The sequence below is a fragment of the Brassica napus genome, chromosome A5, assembly GCF_020379485.1.
Source record: "Brassica napus cultivar Da-Ae chromosome A5, Da-Ae, whole genome shotgun sequence".
NCBI classification, from domain to species: domain Eukaryota; kingdom Viridiplantae; phylum Streptophyta; class Magnoliopsida; order Brassicales; family Brassicaceae; genus Brassica; species Brassica napus.
In genome coordinates, this window is record NC_063438.1 from 6023714 (window position 1) to 6042406 (window position 18693).

The following is an 18693-nucleotide window of genomic DNA, read 5'->3' on the forward strand; positions in this document are numbered from 1 at the left end:
CAACGTTTTAAAGAAGTGCTTACAGTTTAATTAGCATTGGTATGTTGCAGAAAGACATTACATAGTTTGTTTAGTTATCACAACCTCTGTCAAAATCAAACAGCACTGAAACATCTTTTGGTTTGAAGATAAGCCTCTATTGAACAATACAGCAAGTAAATCTATAATCTTATATACTCTCACTCCGATATTAGCTTTTTATCTGAGTCTACATCCCTCGTTTGGACTGGTCTTCTTGTCACAACAAGTCCACTCTCTTATGTTGGTCCCTTCTGTCCTCACAAAAAAACTGTTTGCTGAAAAGAAGCCAACGAAGCTCTTTGTTAAACTCCATGTTAATGTTGGTTTGTTGTGGGGTTTTGAAGGATTACATAATTGTGCAGATGCAGGAATCTGAATCATCGTCATCTGTATCGCTTACTTCGCTGCAAAACATAAAATGGAAGCAATAGTAAGAACTAAAGTAAAAAAATTTCAGTTGCAAAGGGAACATACAACAGTCTAAGAGAGAGGAACAACTCTACCAATATGGAAGTTCAAAAGAAGTCACCAAGTAATCTAACTTCTACAACAGTTGCATGAAATGAAAAAGGGGATAAGTTAGTTCATTATCTCCAGGTGTTTGATGCTTAATTCAGATTCCACAATCCCCAGATTCATGTGAGGAACTAAACACAAACACTAAATTGCAAAACCAGCTGTTTCTGTTGGAATAGAATAAAGAAAAATGACAAAGGCAAACCTTAAGTCTTTCTCATAGACACATCAACAATAACACTAAAAGCTAAATGAGTCCCAGCTTGACAACCATTCCTAACCAAAAAGGCCACAACTTATAAATCAGTACCAGCCTAAAAACTACTAATTAACATCTAAATCTAAGCAGCAGAGGACCAATCAAAACATAGATTATTAATCCTTATATTGTACCTTGGTTCATAAACTAAAACCTCAGCAAGATTATCTCCTTTGATGTCATTCCACTGAACAGTCCTCTTAATCTTGTCAGTACTTCTCGACATCCCTCCTTTCCTTGGAGGCAACAAACACTGCGACTCACTTTCTTCCTCTTCCTCCTCAGATATCTGATCCTCATGTTCACTGCTCTTTAAACTAACAACAACAGCATCCTTATTACCATTCTCACACCCATTCGCTTCCTTATCCTCTCCACAAGTCGTCTCCATAACACAGACCAAAAGGGCAAAGAAGATAAAAGATTCTTCCTTTATTTCCTAATCCACGAACTGCATCAAACCCTAATCACCAAAACGCAAAAGTCAACGCTTTGAAGCAAAACCCAGATCGAGATCGGAGAAAAAGAACGCGTTACTTACGTAGTCACTGCCGACGGTTTCTCGGGGGAGAAAAAAAAACTCAAACTTTCTCGGGAAAGTTAAGATTTTTGAGAAGGATTAGCGTGAACAGAGAAACCCTTTTAATCGAATTCAGCAAAAAGTTTGAAGAATCTTCTCACCAATCCAGAAGAAACCTCAAAATTTTCCAAATTGTTCTGATCCGATGATAATCAAAAGGGGGAAGGAAAGTGGGAGAGACGACGCGTTTCTCTCTGCTCTGTTCTGATTGGATGCTGACGAGAGCGAATTAAAAGTCGTTAAATTGAATCGACGGCTGAGATTTAACGTGAGGGTTTTTGTAGATCAGATTAAAGCTCGCGGTAGGTAATCTCGTTATGAGTTTTATTATGTGGGGCGTTGACTAATCATTTTTAATTAGTAAACTTGCAGTATTTTAATGGGTTAGTATTTTTTTTTTCTCTTTTGTAATTACGACTTACAAGTACAACTTGATGAGGTATAATTTCATTTAAGGGCTTATTTGCTAAATAGCCAAAAAAAAAAAAGTGAAATTAGATTTTTAGAGAGAGAGTAGAGAGAGATAGAAAGAGAAAGCAGGAGAGAGGGGGTGTTTTTAGTTAGTTAATGAATTTTGTTTTTGTTTTGTCTATTGGGTGCAATTATCCTTAATTTAATTTAATATGCTTTGAACTTGTCATAAAAACAACCAAACTTGTAGATTCATATATTTAAATAAAATGATAATCTATGGTGACTAGTTTTAAAATTATCAGGAAAAAAAGTCTCTGGCAATATTTCAACACTTCAACGGGTGGTTATTTTACAAGTTTTATCATCCAAACGACTTTTTATTTTAGTATTAATGGTCATCGTCACAAAGATTTTTTTTTTTAAAGTTATTATCATCACAAAGATGGCGGATAGGTTTTAATGTTTTTATTTTAATATGTGCATATAAGAATAATAAGAAACTCTTAGTTGTGAATTTGTAGAGAAAGATATACATATGGCTATATACAGTGACCACTCTTTTACTCTAAGCAACCTTTTTTTTTTTGAAACACTTACTCTAAGCAACCCAACATCAAGGATAAAGAAGAAAGGTGAGTTAGTACGTGGGGTGATATGATGTATATGTTAGTGAAGTCAAAAGCATATAAGATTCGTGTGAAACCGACCCTTAATGATACAATCTACCTAATCATTTGTTTTTAATTGTAAATTAACTTGGATTACATTTCAAGAATTGCTTTTTCACCGGTAACGTCCACAGAGGAAATAAACAATCAATACTGTTCTTTAACAGTAGTAGCATTTTAACTTTAAGGGTTTATGAAAACACATCAGCTCAAGCAATCGAGACTAGTGGGTACTGGGTACGAAACTATTTATCATTTCAAATTTGCAAGGGTTTAATAATATAAGATATAATAGTTGTTTTTTAATTCGTTTTACCAACGGTGGCAAAAGAGAAAAGAGAGAAAGTAGATCTCATTTGGGTTTCGGCGTTCGGCCGGCGCGTGATCGTGCGTGCCGTCGTCGGAGCCCATCGTCTTTCAGCTTACTTTGGTCGGCTTTTGTCCTCTTCATGTTTACCGTTTTGCCTGAGCTCTGGTTCATCACCACCCGTTGTGTTTCGGTTCTTGAAGTGAAAATGCGGTTGTTTTGGAGTTGATGGCGTGGTGAGGACGCTCGTAGTATAGGTTTCGTTTCCGGGAGATGGAGGCTTCCACAGATCCGTCGCCGCCGGCCTTTGTTACCGCGAGGTGAAAGTTTTCTTTAGTTTCGCCGTCGCCGGCTCAAGTCCCCGGGGGGTGAAGGCTACCTCAGCTTCTCGTCGCCGGCTTTAGGTTTTTATTTGTGGTTCTTTAGGTTTGGGGTTCGATTTTGGATCGGGTGGTTCTTGTTTGTCGCTCTAGTGTTGAAGCGGTGAAGAGTTGGCCTTGTCGGATGAGCTCTCAAAGAGAGATGATGCTCTCCGACGGGTAGATAGAGTTGGAAGAACTGAGATGGTTTCGGCGGAGGTTCTACAGTTTCTGAGCTCCGACGAAAGGAAGTTGTGGTGAAGTGGTTCTGGTGGTGTTTCGCGGCGGAGACAGTCAAGTCGAGGCGGATGCGACGCGTGTCGTTCTGATGGTTGAGATGCATCCACGTGTCATGTAGTCAGCCTCCTTGACGTGTGAGTCGGTCGTCGTCTTACCGGTTTACTGTTTGGGCCGTCGGCCCGTTTAATGGTTTCGTTTGTAGTCTTTTGCTTGTGGGCTTCAGACTTCCGTTTATGTACTTGGGCTTTTGGGCTGTGTACTCTAGGATTGGCCCGTTTTATTAATCAAAAATCAACCAGTTGGGAAAAAAATAGTCGTTTTTTAATTCTTCTCAAAGCTTAAATTATATTTGATGAATCAAAGTAACCACTTGAATTTGATACAGCATTGCTTTGTATTATGCCATAGAATTTAATTATATGACATGGAATAAATATATGAAAAATAAAAAGTAGCTGCTCCTGGTATCATGTGTTTCGCAAGAATATATGCAGGTGTGTTTGGAGTCATTGGATTAGATTCCGTTTCACAATCCCTATAAAACATCAGATTCCTTCTTTGTCGTTATCTGTGACCGTGCGAATCGGCGTCTATCAGATTCCACATCTTCAATCTAACGGCTGAGATGCCATCAAAACTACTTGTGTGCTCTTAATGGGCCTACATTTCGATTGGGCTGACAGAGTGACAGGCAGGTCTTCAAATCACACGTATTAGCTTGTATGCTTGTTTGCTTAATAAACAGATTAAAATGATTGCAACTTTAGAACTTACATTGTACTCAACCTCCAATAACTCACCTACACCCACACACACATACAAAACACACTTAGAGACCACACAAAATACATACATATATATATATATATATATGTGCATAAGATCACATACATATCATAATATATTACCAAATGATAAACAAAAAGTTATAAATTCTTTTGTCCTCAAGTTTCTTCCGAGCTCTTAAATTTCAAGAATGGCATATCTCGAAAGATCATCTCCAACATTGAAAGAAACACTCCTCAAGATATACCGGTAAGCCACACTCTCATCTCTTTAGTCAACTTTAATCATTGATCAGTCCGATCTTTCCCGGTTTAGCTTCGGTTGAGATTATTTGATTTTATTTTGCCGGTATACAGTCCTACTACAAAGTAATATAATGTTTCATTGTTCTCAATTAATGGCAGTGCTGAAAAACCTATCGAGATCGATCAACATTTCTATGAGTTTGGTTCGATTCAATATCACATCAAGGTATATATCTATTTTATGGTCATGTTAATTCTTTAATATAGAGTTCTTTATTTTGAAGTTATTACAGAAAACATAAATTATATGATTTGGACATGCAGTGCTCCGTTTTGGATACAAAAATTGTGTATGTATCCACGTCGACGTTGCTTGAGACACAAGGAATAGTGACATCAAAGGAGATTTTAAGTGCTACTTATGAGGTGATTAAGAATATAGCAGTTGGTGTGATAGATATTGTTGATCCACCAAGATTAGGGTTTCAATTGACGCTTAAGCTTCACCTTGATAATATTCCACGTGGCAAAGGTAAGCGTATGCTATTGTATTCCTTGCTTTTGCAATGAGTCAAATTACTAAATAGAAATCTTCAATAATATCAAACTAGATTTTGACCCGCGCAGGCGCGCGGGTGTATATTTTGAAAAATATGTTGATATTTGTTTTTCATGTAATTATTAGGATTTGGAAAAATGAATCCGAGGAACATAACCGATACCGATCCAAAGATATAGTACCAAACCCAAACATAAATTGATTAAATATTCTAATTATTCAAAATTTTGTTATTTAGAGAACCGAATCTGATCCGAACCGAAGTATTTGGGTATCCGAATTTATCTAAAAATAGATTTATATACTTATATATATTAATTATTTTTAGATTTAACGTATATAAAACATCAAAAATGATACTTTTAAATTGGTTTAAATACTTGAAAATATATATAGATAGTCAAAAGTAAATATCTGAAATAGTTAAAGTATACTCAAATCACCAAAAATACTTAAAATAATTATTGATTTCGTATCCAAAATTTTAAATCAAGCCAATTGATATGTTAAGCTTAAGTATTATGACATATGTTATTCAAATTTATACGTAATATATTATTTTATTTATACATTTTGAGAAATTTAAAATATATAATGATTTAAGACTTTAAAAATAATTTAAATTAGTTATCCAAACCCAAACCAAACCCGCAAAGATCCAAATCGAACTCAAACCAAAATTTAGAAACATTCTAATAAGGCTGAAATCTTTGACCCCGAAAACTCAAAATACAAACCGATCAGAACTAAACCCGTATGGGTATCCAAAAGCCCATCCCTAGTCATTATTATATATCGTATTTTATCATCATATAATTAATCGTATTTTATATGTACCATCATATAAGTAATCATATAATTAATAGTATTTTATACATACCATCATATAAATAATTACATATATTATATTTTTAAAACTTAATATGAAATATGAAAACCATAATTTGAGTTGGTATTTCAAATTGGGCTTTGTATTATATTTTTCTTATATATATTGACAATATTTTTTTATAATGGTTATTGAAAAATAGTTTAGTAAAAATCCATTTTTGAATATATGTATATTTTTGAATCAATTTTTGATATAAATCAAATTTGAATTATTATTTTGATTTGAAATATGTATATAAAGTTTAAATTTTGTTTTATGGTTAGTTTAGAAAAAAAAATTTTAGGGAATTAGATTGACCCATTTTGGTATATTTTAAAAGTGGCCTAGATAACTTTCAATTTTTTAAAAAAACATAAGCCCATTACTTTTTTTTCTTAATACTACTATCCTTGTTTTCAAACAAAAATATTTTTTTTTAAAAGACTGCAATCCATGTTTCCAAACACTCCAAATTTTTAAAAGTCCTATTCAAGTCTCCAAACACTCCAATTTTGTACTTGAGTTTTAATAAGATAGATGAGTACACGATACACCAGCTATATGTTTTCTCCCGCTATTTATATCTTAATTCTTACTCTTTCAGCTGCAGAGGCTATTAAAATCATAACAAGGATTTCTGAAATACAAGCGATAATACTAAGTAGCCAATTAAAAGAGATGCTAAAACGCTTGAATTTTCAAGACGATTCACAAGCGATAAACAATAACAACAGGCCCATCAGGATTGTTTATCACCCAAGTGAACCTTTCTACGTCTTTAGACAGGTTTAAATTTCCCGGTGTTGTTTTCTAATGTACTGGTTTGAGTTGAATACAATATGATTCATATACATAGTGTACATAGTGTAGCTTGTCTCGATTTTATATAACTCTGAGGGTAACTCTTGAATGTTTTTTCAGGCGGAGAAAATCACGGCGGTGTTTCCAATGAATTTTAAAGACAACTCGGATGTAGTCATTGCTATGTCATTCTTCCAGGTACACATGATCACTTTAGTATTGAGAAAGTGTTTCACTGAGATTAAAAACTCAAATGACAAATCAAAATGACAATGAGTTATCCAATCAATTAGAATTGTACTTTGAAATCTAGAAACAGTAATTAATAGTTTTCAATAAAAAAAACATCAACCTCATCTATTTATTTTTTATACATGCAAAAGAGTAAAAAGTTGAATAAAATTTAATCAGAACATGGAGCAAATGAAAATATGGACAATCAGCTACATACTTATAATTTTAATAACATTTTACTTGTTCAAAATGTGAAACAAATTATCTCATTAACCGCTGAGTAACACAAAATACTTGAAGATATCATATGCATCAAATACCATTAGTCAAAATTTGGTTTTGAGTATTAAAAATAAATTAACATCCAAGAAGGATAAACATCTTTGTATTTATATGAAATACATATTGTGCTCAAATTTAAAGTAGTAAATTTTATATTTTATCGAAAATTTTCAATATTGGAGAAAAACAGGAACTAGTGGAAGTGGGAAGCCAAAAAGAAATGGGAAAGGCACCACAATGTAGTTGGTCACCAGTTCCTCCTTTCCAACTTAGAGGAGAACCGGTCCACGACTTGACCACCAATGCTGGTTTTGTCTCTTTTGGTAAATTTAAAACCCTTTAATCTTTTTATTAGTTTCGACCTCTCTAATTAGTATTATATTCACGAGTTCCAATCTTGTTGTTATCGCAGATATCACTTCACGGCACGTTGAAGGAAAGAGGCTAGACAAAACGGTTTGGAATTTACTAAATTTCTATGCATACGTTAAATACCATATAAAGGTAAATTAGTGATGACTTATTTAGAAGAAAAAAACAATAGATTTATTATTGTTTTAATTGAAAATTTCAACCTCTTGCGGGTACGTACTTGGATTCTTGGTAAAATAGTGTTCAAGAGGGTACATACAGAGAAGGATGAGAAAAAGAATGGACAGTTTGGTGAAGGTAGTTTAATCACATTAATTAAGCACACATGAATTTAGAACAGATAATATAGATTTGATCTACAATAAAGCTTATTTTAGTAAATTTTAACTATATATGCAGCGGCTAAATAACACAAGATTCGAAGAAGAAGCTCCCCAAAAAGGTATTATTTTATCTTATTTTAGTTTTGTTGCCTCTTATAATAGATTTTTGACATTTGTATTACCTGAACATTATTGATAATTTATTTTGCATTGTCTCCAACTTATAGAAAATGGAGCATGCAAATACGTAAAGGAGCTTGTGAAGGTACCAAAAGGCAAATTGATGATGCAACAGAGATGCAAGGATATGACAAGGAGAGTGAAGATAAGCAAATTTCGGATCAGAATCAACGGCTGTGCTCGATTTCGCTTCAATCAGCGGTGGATATCTATCCCCAAATTCTCTTCGAAATCCTCAAATAAATCATACACAAAATTGGACTAAGCAATCTCTTAAACTACTATATATATACATATTTGCACATATATATGTAATTTTTAGATTCCCTATATTACTATAATATATACAACAAAAAGTAACCTAACGAAGAGTTGACAATGAATGCATGCATGTTTCGTAAGGGATATATTGTCCAAATGCCATATACATCATTCAATCTTTGTGATTCTTATTTTACTTTATAATGTTCAATTTATTATTGGGATTATATCAACGGCAATATTTTGTCAATGTGATTCAGAAGAAAATATATTTTATAATGTTTACTAGAAATAGTCAGGACGCAACACATTCACTCATATTTAACTTTTAGATGTAATCAGCCAAAATGTGACAAAGAATAACTAATCAGCAAAACAATAATCTTAAGCCCGATTCAATTTCTACAGCCACATGTATGGACTAAATCAGCGGTTCCTGATCACGTGAATAAGACCACAAATGTGGTCACATTGCTCGTCCTTTTTCTTTTGTAACCGATGAACTCGTGAACACACGTCTCCACCATATCCAAATCGTGCTCAATACTTCCATTTTCTTCCATACATTGGACACGTCGGCGGCATTGGATACTTACCTCTTGAGTCATAAGTTCAATTTTGTTGGGGCATGTTATGTTTAATCCCTAAAGGTAAAATGCAATAAATGTTGTGACATGTTATAAATAGAGTTGGTTGCTAACTTGCTAGCTATCGCCATTATTACCGACTTACTGTTCTTATTGCCAAGTACCAATTATTACAAACGCCAGGCCAAACATGGAAGTGATTCAAGCGACGTATATATATATAATCCTCTTTGACGTTGTTATATAAACACTTAACACAAATACTCAGTTATAACATGAATTTGATTATAACTCGATCTGTAAATTACGATCGTAGTTAGTATGCTCTTGCTAATCTCGATAACATATTTGGCAGATACGTGTACGTTGTGTCGGATATGTTACAAAACATTCACCCAATGGCATTTGATGATCTATGTGTATGGTAGTTGTTTGTACCAGACATTTTCTCCCAAGTAACGTTGCAACAAAAAAAAACGGATTAACCTAAGTAACCGGTCTGTTTTGATAACTGTTAATTAGTAATTACTCATTCAAGATTCTTGTGAAGGAGAAGGAATGGTTCTACTTCTTGTCCGAAGAAGCGATAAGAGAATGCTTGAAGTTTGATATAATGGGAAGGGACAATATTTTTGTATTGTAGAAGGGGATACTGATTATCGCAACGGTTTTATATAACATGTGAGTTTTCGAACATATCGTATAATATTTTACCTTTCCATTATTATTAGAAATAATATATACAGCTGCAAGTAGTCTATAGATTGTGTCAGGTAACAAAGAAGGGACAATATTTTTGTAAAAGATATTTAAAGCTTTACACATTTTAAATTTCAATACATAATGAAGTAATTTAAAAATGACAAAATGTAGTAATATTATATTTTCTCGCATGTTCTAATTTTTTTTCTTAGTAATATTATATTTCTTCTAATATGAAAATTCGTAAATCAGGACGATGTTTTTTTTTTTCGCCGACCCTCCCGTGATAAAAAATGTGATTCATTTCAACGAACCAGAAGTCACCACGTGCCTGGACCATATTAGATGTGGTCATGTTTGCTTTGTCCTTTTGATTTCTCCTAACTCGTCATACCACATAATTGAGACACGTTCCTTTTTTCCACATCATGATTCTTTATATCGTTTTACTATTAAAGGCCCACGAAAAAAGAAATAACACAACAGTGTTCATCTTTTACAGAAGAAGAAACTGAGAACATCTTCAATTATTAACACTTACCGAAGAGAGAGAAAGAAAGTAAGAAGGAGAATGGGAGACGCGTCAGAAACTTTTGCCACGACGGCGCCGTTAGCTCCGGTGACTAGTGAGCGAAAAGTACGTAGCGACTTGGAGGAGAAACTACCAAAGCCATGTAAGTATATGCTTGTCCAAAATGTATGTTTAGGGTTGATGGTAAAAAATCAATAAGTAGTTACCATATAAGTTAAAGACTTAACCTTATAGAAAATTAACTGAACCAAATATTAATCAAACATAATAATAAAAAAAAAACAGATTTGGCAAGAGCACTAGTAGCTCCAGATACAGAGCATCCAAATGGAACAGAAGGTCATGACAGCAAAGGCATGAGTGTCAGGGGCGAAGCTACATCATAGAGTATGACTGCACGTGCACCCACTGTTATTTAGGTTTTGAAATTTTTACATTAGAGATATAAGGGAAAATAGCTTAATCGGTCAATGTGCACCCGTAACTTTTGAAGAACCTGAGTTCGAACACCTATTTTAACTTATATATATCATTATTTTTAGTTATTTAATTTATGTGCACCCAGTAATAAATATGTCTGCCTTCGCCCCTGATGAGTGTTATGCAACAGCATGTTGCTTTCTTCGACCAAAACGGCGACGGTATTGTCTACCCTTGGGAGACTTATGCTGGTAAGTACTCTTTATTATAGCTTGTTATCTTTTTTAACTTCATAAAAATAAGAAATCATATATTTATGGTTACAACGTAACATATCCTCTTAAGCAAAAAAACGTAACATATCCTTTTTTCATCACAACAATTATTGGAAAATTTTGTAGGATTCCGTGACCTCGGTTTCAACCCAATCTCCTCTGTCTTCTGGAGCTTAATCATCAACTTAGCGTTTAGCTATGTTACACTTCCGGTATAGTAAACAAACCTTAATTAACCCTTCAAATTTAGTGCAAGTAATTATTATTTATATGAAATTGATATAACTATGTTGTGAATGGTTAATATGGTAAATAGAGTTGGTTGCCATCACCATTACTGCCTGTCTATATCGACAACATACACAAAGCCAAGCATGGGAGTGATTCAAGCACCTATGATACCGAAGGAAGGTAACACTCATTCAAACACACCCAAACATTTCAAATATAATTTTCGTGATACTGATCAATTTGTAAAATCACTATTATAGGTATGTCCCATTTAATCTGGAGAACATATTTAGCAAGTACGCACTAACGGCTCCGAATAAGTTAACATTCAAAGAGATGTGGAACTTAACCGAGGGGAACCGAATGGCAATCGATCCTTTTGGATGGTTAGTACCAAACACATTCTTGGTTAAATAACCGTTAAAATCAAATTAAATAGGTCTGATTTGTGTATTGGTTATGGCAGGCTTTCGAACAAAGTTGAATGGATACTACTCTATATTCTTGCAAAGGATGAGGAAGGGTTTGTGTCCAAAGAAGCTGTGAGAGGTTGTTTTGATGGCAGTTTATTTGAGTATTGTGCTAAAAAGAATAAAGAGAAGGCTAATTCTCGCAAGCAAGACTAAGAGTTTGGTTTATCTTTTGTATGAATAAGTATGCAGTATTGTATTTGGAGCCTACTAGTATTATTACGCTCTCGTTCTTGGTTAGGGGAAAAACAAAAACAAAAAAAAAATGTGTAAGAAAACGTTTGTGTATGTTGTTGTTGTGTAAAACTGAAGTTAAATCACTTAATTGACAAAACAAAGTCTATATAAAACCAGAACATCATAAAATGTCAAAATCGAAAGTCAGAAATTTACATTTCACACCAACAAAACACACCAAAAACTTACATACGATTTCCAGCAAAGAAACATTTTTTCTATCAAAAAAAAAAATTAAATAGAAAACAAATAAACTAAAAAAATAATAATATTTTAACTCAAGAACCTGCTGAAATTACGAAGGCTGAGTTTTTGCCTATCTTTTACTCTGTGCATTCCTCTCTCTTTTAGCTTCAGTTAAGCTTCTCTACACACTTTCCCTGACAACCATGGCCTAAGTCTCTGGCTCTGGCTATGAACATACGCCAAAGCCGTTGAAAAAGACTGCAACACAGACATCTTCGCTTGAAACTGGACAAAGTAAAGACCCTCTCTTACACTCATGATCCTCAGTCCAGGACTCCCCTGCTTCGATCCCTGAAAAAAACAACACACAAGAATTAAACAAAGCTGAATCTAATTCCACAAAATGGTTCTTGAATGTTAGTTACCTCAGTGAAGAGCTCAAAAAGATTGCATTGGCCTTCACTTTGATCTTTTCTAGCTTGCCCTTTAAAGACGGTTAAAGAACAACCTAAGTCCCATCCAGAGCAATCACAGCTTCCTCCTGACTTCCACCTCTCAACCAAGCTCGACGGACCACCACCACCGTTTCTGCTTCTCGGCCCTCCGTGAACCCCTGAAGGAATCACAACATCTATGCTCATTTGCTTAGAGTCTCCACAAGCCTGCTTGGTTCTTCTAGACAAGGAGGTCTTCTTGAGAAACTTCATGCCCCACCCTCCAGCTTTCTCTTCCTCATTGAGAAACTTCTCTCTCACAACAACAGCTGAGGCTTCAAGATTATGCGGAAGCTCGCTATCTAGCAAACTCACAGATTCAAGAACTTGATCAGGCTCTTGAAACGGCTCCCAATAACTAAAATCAGTTACGGAGCTTGTTCTGCTGAATCTTGAGATGCTTCTTTGCCTTGAGCCGCGTTTGAGCGCATCAACCACTTTCTTAGACAACCCTCTGTGTTTCTTGATCTCACTGTGGCCTAGTAACTGCTGATTCCCACCGTTACTGAACAGAACAAACTGTCTCTCTACGGTTTTCTCATTAGAGGATGAGACAGAGAACAACGTTGATACCTTTAGCTTACCAACCAGTTCAGAGCCGACACGGCCTTTCTTCAAATGGATCAAATAAGAATACTCTAGAGAGCTACGGTCAAAGCCAACACTACTGGTATTGCTTAAGGTGGCTACATAGATCTCTTTCTGATCATCCAATGAGAAAACAAAATGTGGAATCTTGTTGTCTTTCATAGTAAACTGAAGTGTTCCTTGAGACACCGTTGAAGAAGACGGTGACCAAGAATGCTCAGAAGAAGAAGAAGAAGAGCTCACTGAGCTTGTGCTCGATAACGAGACCGCCTTCTCAGGGCTATCAAGCAAATGTGTAACCCTCTTGCAACCTGTGATCACAGGGCTAATCACTACGTTCCCTGAATCATCAACCAAGGGAAGATCAAAGAGAAGACGAGCAACATTCTCTTTAGGGATCATAGTTGAGTCAAAGTGATACGAAGAGAGGCTGCAACTAGCTGACGACTTAAAGGCGCTGATGTTAATCAATTCTAGGCATCTACGGAGATACTTCTCGTCTAGCGACACCAAATGCCTTGGGATCTTGTTATCAAAGAAGCTGGTGGCACGAGAGAACGACCCTCTTGGACAGTTTTTGACAAGGTGTAGCCATTTCCCGCTGTTCGAAACTAAACTACATTGCTGCTGTTGTCTTTTCTGGGTCAACAAGACAGGGAGATGCTCATGGATGTTTAATGAATCTTCAAGCTCAGGATCTTCCTTGAGAGCATCAGGTGTAAGACTTCCCATTGTTTTTGCTTGCTAACTTGAAATCAAAACTCAGTTTCTCATCCTGCCATACAAATTTTAAGACCACTTCCAAGTATCTGAAAAGACAAAACATGAAGAGAGTAATCTGAGATTATTAATACAAGATATGTTACACTGTGTGATATTTTACAAAAATGGTTAAAATTATGTAGAATCCAAAATGTGCAATGAATAATCTACTGGGTCCAAACAAAAGGCCACAGATTCAAGACCCCTCTCTCTAAAGTCAAGGTTTTTTTAAAACAGTTACCTAATCTCTTACCTAAAAGGCAATTAAAAAGGGTATAATAAACGAAGAAACCCTACAAGAAATTGACAATTAAAGATAAAGCTTGAATTTTTAGATGAACCCATTAATTGAATTAGAGGAAAGGCTAAAACTTTAATGGATTGGAGGATTTTTGCAACCTAAAGATTTGACCTAGAAGCTAATTCAGAGTACAAGACTATGAAACAAGGTTCAGTGCTCAATTGGGATTGGAGTGAAAGAAAAAAAAAAACATAAACTGAACACAGAAGCTAATTAGTTATGCAATTAAGACACAGAACAGCTTTAAAAAGAAAAGAAAAAAAGACAAATCTTTCATTTAATTTTCTTTGTACCTGAGTAAGAGAAAAATAGGGGTTTAGATCGAGATTCTGAATTGTTTGTTCTTCTGCGTCTCCAATGTTCTGTCTAAGAGAAAAGAAGAATCAGATTCTGCTTATGAATGGGGAAGAAGGAAGTGGGAGAAGTTTGGAAGCAAGAACTTTTCTGGGTTTCTATAGAGAGGAGAGAGAGATGGGTGGGGGTGTTTCACTAAGCCACGTTAATGTCAGACTAGTACCAATGGAGACGAAGGGAAAAAAAGGGAAGTCTTTCTTTTTTTTTTGGGTGTGTGTGAGAGACTTGACTATGGCCACTACTAAAGGAATAGAGGTTTCTTACAATGTAGGGCCCCACCTCTTTTTTTCTGTTGTGTGTCAAAAGCTTGAGATTAGGGGGGGGTTTTGTCAAAAGTGGAGATTGGAGAAGCAAAGTTAGTGAGCTGAGCTGGTGGGCACGATCGAGATAGAGAGGGAGGTGGTGGTGGTGAATGGTGATGGCTACTCGTTAGCTAAAAAAGAGGGAGTAGTGAATTTATATCGAAAGTGCCCACATTCAATTTAATACCCATTTGCTTCTATCCACTTTTTATTTTCCTTTTTCTCAGTTTATTCAGTTTTTACCATTGCCAGTTATTGAATAATATCCTCTATATATTATTTGATAAACATTACAACATTTTTTGTAGTCACATGTCATCACTAGAATGATTCTTAGAATTTTTAAAGAAATAGGTTGATTCATCTAAATATATAATAAGATTTTTATTAAACTAATCTTAAATACATTATTAATGTGATGCATTACGTCCTTAAATAAAATTACGGAATTGCCTAATGTGGATAAAGTATATATATGATAATTAATTATTTTGAATAATAAAGATTTGATAAAAATAAATGTGTCTTATATTATATTGTTTAATTTTAAACTATTAAAATAAATTAAACAACCATAGTAACCATATAATAAAAATTAAATTTTTTCTTTATATGTTATATTTTGAATTTTTAAAAACGAGTATAAATTACTAAAACTGTTAAAAGTTTTACATTCAATTTTGTGATCCATGGTTTAAATTTTTTGTTATGACATGATACAAATAATTAAAAAATCATATAAGTTGAAAGTCTCATTTAATAAGTATTAAAATAAAAGATATAGGAATATATATATATATTAATCCCACAGTGAAAATTTTGTTATCAGTAATTTAAATTTTTTGCTATAACAGATACAAATGATAAAAAAAATATGAGCAAAAGGCATCATTTAATAAATATTAATATTAAAATATAATATATATATATATGTTACCATAATTTAAATTTAATTATATATTATATCAAATAGAAAAAATATTTTTTGGATTAATAAAATTTATTTATACGTTCTCACCAATTTAATTATATAAGTCATAGTTACTGATTTTTTAATTATTCAATATATATTTATTATTTCATAATATGCTAGAAACATATAATATATAAAATAGTTTATATATATAATGTTTATCTCGCGCAAGGCACGGATCTTAACCTAGTAACTATTTAAAACATACAATAAGGTCTATAACAAAAAAAAAACACTATCGTTACCATTTTTATTTTTCTACAAAAACAAAATAGTAATCAATACTATTAAAAAGAAATAAGTTTTAAAAAATCTACCTATGAAAGTTGTTTGGACCCTTCTATTTATCTCATTATTTTTGGTCTTACCTTAAATTTAGATTAACAATATGTTACCATATATTTCTCTAACAATAATTTATTCAATTTTTTTATTTATTCAAATCTCACTTCTAAATCCTAATTCACTACTATTACTATATTTACCATTTTGACTTTTAATCGTAAAACATTGATACTAATGTTTTATACTATCACTTTTATCATATAATATATGATTTAAAGCAAGAGAAGTTACACGACATATATATGTACATTCTAATTTTCAATTTCTTTTATAATAAAGTAATGTTATCATATATAATTTTCCCCACTAAAATCTCATATCATATACTAAACTTTCAGTCGTCTATAGTTTGATAGATATTTTCATATTTAAAAATGAGTTTTCTGAATATTCATATTACCTTCAGAAAAATGTAGAAATTCATTGGTTTTGTTAAAGTTAACCCGACTTCACGATATTGATTATTCACGATTTTGAAAATTATTGGTTTAGTTATTATACTTTTCACTTAAAAACGAATCAATAATATTAAAAGAGAAATAATCTTAAAAAATCTAATATAAAAAAGTTGTTCGAATGTATAACTATTTTTTTTGATAATACCATTAATCATTCTAACCATATAATATTTTAAATATTTTTAGTAGATCCTAATATTATTCCTTGTGATATTTTCATTCAGAAAAATATTTTAACAACCATGTTTTTGTACAATAATGTTGTTGGACCTGATATGGACATAACGGTTCCACATATGTTCGGGTATTTAAGATCCTAAAAAAAATTAAAATATCTAAAAAATCTGAAAATTATTCGAAACTCCAAACAAATACCAAAAAATTCAAATACTTAAAAATTCAAAATCTTATTCAAAATCTAACACGATGAACTGAAAAAAACCCATTTTTTTAATTTGAAAATTTACCTGAAATCAAAAACTATAATCGTAAACCAAAAACTCAAAAAAAAATATTCATAATACCGGAAACATATTCGAAATATCCAAATATACCTAATAAACACAACATATTTATGATCGGGTCTAGGGTAGGACTCATGCTCAAACAAAGACCTGCGGATCTAAAAAACCCAATAGGTTATCTTCTTTGGACCGGAACTAAACCTATATTTTCGGGTCGGTTCGGTTTGTTTTTTTGATTCATATATAACTCTCATGCCTAAAAGAAACTTATGTAAAAATGTACATATAAAATCTGAAATAAACTAATTCGTAGATTATGTAACTGTTAAAAATTATATTTTTGATATAATAAAACTTTATAATATAATCCAAAAACCCGCGTTTTCCAAGCGCGGATCAAAATCTAGTAATGATATTACAAGTTCAAATAACATAGAGCACATGTTTTACTATTTTCTAACACTCAACGGTGATTGATTCACTATCTTTAAAGAAATCATTAAGAGGCAACCACATATATGAATGATATCACATGCAACCACCGCTGTTTCTAACGTTGGTTCAACCGAAGATGGCAAAGATTAAATTCTTAGATCAAACCTTAAACCTTGATCTCGTAAAGCATCAATCTATGCATGACTTAAATGACGATCTTAGTTCAAACCGAGGATGAATCATCGGATCGATTTATGGATATGTTTTTGAGGCTGATCGGTCCTTTGTTGAGATCGATTTTTGAGACAATTAACGTTAAGAACTGGAGCTTTTCCGATTGTAGATCCATGGCTAGTTTTTTGCTTTCTAGATTTGAATGATCAGAGGAAAAACCACAACGGTAAGAAGGTAGTTTACACACGTAATATTTTATCTACACAACTCACATAGTTATTTTATTGATTATTATATATTTAGGTTAGTGCTGCTAAATTATCTTTTTGGTTTGTTATCATTAAAAAGAAATAATGAGGTAGAAAAAAACATAAATGGACTAATCATCCTGACGTTTAGCTACGCGTACAAAGAAGAAATTTGTTATAAGCATGTGAGTATATCTCAACAAAGTTCCTAAATCTCCAGCTAGTCTGTAATTTTGTCTCTCTTTGAGCTTAACAAGAGTATCTGCACACCATATACAAAATAGCACTAAAATGTGTGTTAACATCTTTTAAATCATCCATCAAATTAAGCAAAAGTTCCTTAAAGTTATGCATGTATTAGGACAACGGTATGTTTTCAGTTGATGGTCTATTGGAAAACGGACTTGTAATATGGTTACCTCCGTGTACCATAATGGGAATAATTAAACTCATTTTGCTTGGAAAATTTAAAACAACCCCTACAATACATATTTTGCCTTTCTGAAAAATATACATGATTGGAGTCTTTAGAACATGTATTGATATTTTAATTAGGAATATTTTAATACAAAAATGAGAATCTATGGACCAACTAACAAATTGACAAAATTGTTTTGTCTCATACCAAGCCGTGAGCTTGCGGCACATGATTGATTGTCTCGACCATTTTGTTGCTTCTTCATTTGCATTTTATGCATTTTATTAAAATTCAAAATTCAAACATGTACGCCTCTCCATGTAATAATATAGTTTAAAAAATTGAAAAGAATATAGTTAAAAACTAGTTCCGCTATTTATGTGTTTTATTCTTCTTGAATGTCGTAAATGTCAGCTCAATTATTCATCTAGAAGATCATATGCTAGTAAATATATATCT

The 18693-nt window shown here is 33.1% G+C and overlaps 4 protein-coding genes across 6 annotated transcripts; 2 read left to right on the forward strand and 2 right to left on the reverse strand.

The window, feature by feature from the left end:
- Positions 1 to 5: 5 nt before the first annotated feature.
- LOC106347177 lies at positions 6 to 1600 on the reverse strand. 2 transcript variants are annotated; one of them, XM_013786673.3, is made up of 4 exons: positions 1338 to 1600; positions 931 to 1259; positions 372 to 425; positions 6 to 296 (listed from the first exon to the last, which is right to left on the reverse strand). In XM_013786673.3, exons 2-4 carry the CDS (start codon positions 1185 to 1187, stop codon positions 239 to 241), a joined length of 369 nt encoding a protein of 122 aa, XP_013642127.2. In that variant the 5' UTR covers positions 1188 to 1259; positions 1338 to 1600; the 3' UTR covers positions 6 to 238. The 2 variants fall into 2 exon arrangements, with proteins under 2 accessions (XP_013642127.2, XP_013642128.2); XM_013786674.3 differs by having other exon boundaries at positions 6 to 425; positions 1338 to 1592.
- Positions 1601 to 4168: 2568 nt separating this feature from the next.
- LOC106351547 (actin-related protein 2/3 complex subunit 2B) lies at positions 4169 to 8528 on the forward strand. Of its 2 annotated transcripts, none has more exons than XM_013791332.3 (10): positions 4169 to 4399; positions 4555 to 4621; positions 4720 to 4927; positions 6430 to 6611; positions 6747 to 6824; positions 7333 to 7465; positions 7555 to 7646; positions 7755 to 7811; positions 7914 to 7956; positions 8065 to 8528. In XM_013791332.3, exons 1-10 carry the CDS (start codon positions 4341 to 4343, stop codon positions 8280 to 8282), a joined length of 1137 nt encoding a protein of 378 aa, XP_013646786.1. In that variant the 5' UTR covers positions 4169 to 4340; the 3' UTR covers positions 8283 to 8528. The 2 variants fall into 2 exon arrangements, with proteins under 2 accessions (XP_013646786.1, XP_013646787.1); XM_013791333.3 differs by having other exon boundaries at positions 6436 to 6611.
- A 1455-nt stretch (positions 8529 to 9983) lies between these two features.
- Positions 9984 to 11815, forward strand: LOC106347175 (probable peroxygenase 3). The gene is made up of 7 exons (XM_013786671.3): positions 9984 to 10241; positions 10385 to 10455; positions 10692 to 10770; positions 10921 to 11006; positions 11111 to 11205; positions 11286 to 11411; positions 11492 to 11815. The coding sequence occupies exons 1-7, from the start codon at positions 10139 to 10141 to the stop codon at positions 11649 to 11651; spliced, it is 720 nt and encodes a 239-aa protein (XP_013642125.1). The 5' UTR covers positions 9984 to 10138; the 3' UTR covers positions 11652 to 11815.
- On the reverse strand, positions 11803 to 14806 carry LOC106347174. Its single transcript, XM_013786670.3, has 3 exons — positions 14357 to 14806; positions 12344 to 13809; positions 11803 to 12269 (listed from the first exon to the last, which is right to left on the reverse strand). Exons 2-3 carry the CDS (start codon positions 13730 to 13732, stop codon positions 12090 to 12092), a joined length of 1569 nt encoding a protein of 522 aa, XP_013642124.2. The 5' UTR covers positions 13733 to 13809; positions 14357 to 14806; the 3' UTR covers positions 11803 to 12089.
- Between the last annotated feature and the right edge of the window lie 3887 nt (positions 14807 to 18693).

What these genes read in the sequence shown, in the direction of transcription:
- LOC106351547 (XM_013791332.3), top strand. Translation starts at nt 4,341, where the DNA reads ATGGCATATCTCGAAAGATCATCTCCAACATTGAAAGAAACACTCCTC. An exon ending in TTGCTATGTCATTCTTCCAG is followed by an intron (nt 6,825 to 7,332) that starts GTACACATGATC and finishes GGAGAAAAACAG; the next exon opens with GAACTAGTGGAAGTGGGAAG. An exon ending in GAATGGACAGTTTGGTGAAG is followed by an intron (nt 7,812 to 7,913) that starts GTAGTTTAATCA and finishes CTATATATGCAG; the next exon opens with CGGCTAAATAACACAAGATT.
- LOC106347177 (XM_013786673.3), bottom strand. Translation starts at nt 1,187, where the DNA reads ATGGAGACGACTTGTGGAGAGGATAAGGAAGCGAATGGGTGTGAGAAT. An exon ending in GTTTTAGTTTATGAACCAAG is followed by an intron (nt 426 to 930) that starts GTACAATATAAG and finishes TATGTTTTGCAG; the next exon opens with CGAAGTAAGCGATACAGATG. An exon ending in TCCTGCATCTGCACAATTAT is followed by an intron (nt 297 to 371) that starts GTAATCCTTCAA and finishes GCTTCTTTTCAG; the next exon opens with CAAACAGTTTTTTTGTGAGG.
- LOC106347175 (XM_013786671.3), top strand. Translation starts at nt 10,139, where the DNA reads ATGGGAGACGCGTCAGAAACTTTTGCCACGACGGCGCCGTTAGCTCCG. An exon ending in GGAGAAACTACCAAAGCCAT is followed by an intron (nt 10,242 to 10,384) that starts GTAAGTATATGC and finishes AAAAAAAAACAG; the next exon opens with ATTTGGCAAGAGCACTAGTA. An exon ending in GCAATCGATCCTTTTGGATG is followed by an intron (nt 11,412 to 11,491) that starts GTTAGTACCAAA and finishes TGGTTATGGCAG; the next exon opens with GCTTTCGAACAAAGTTGAAT.
- LOC106347174 (XM_013786670.3), bottom strand. Translation starts at nt 13,732, where the DNA reads ATGGGAAGTCTTACACCTGATGCTCTCAAGGAAGATCCTGAGCTTGAA. An exon ending in TTTTTGAGCTCTTCACTGAG is followed by an intron (nt 12,270 to 12,343) that starts GTAACTAACATT and finishes TGTTTTTTTCAG; the next exon opens with GGATCGAAGCAGGGGAGTCC.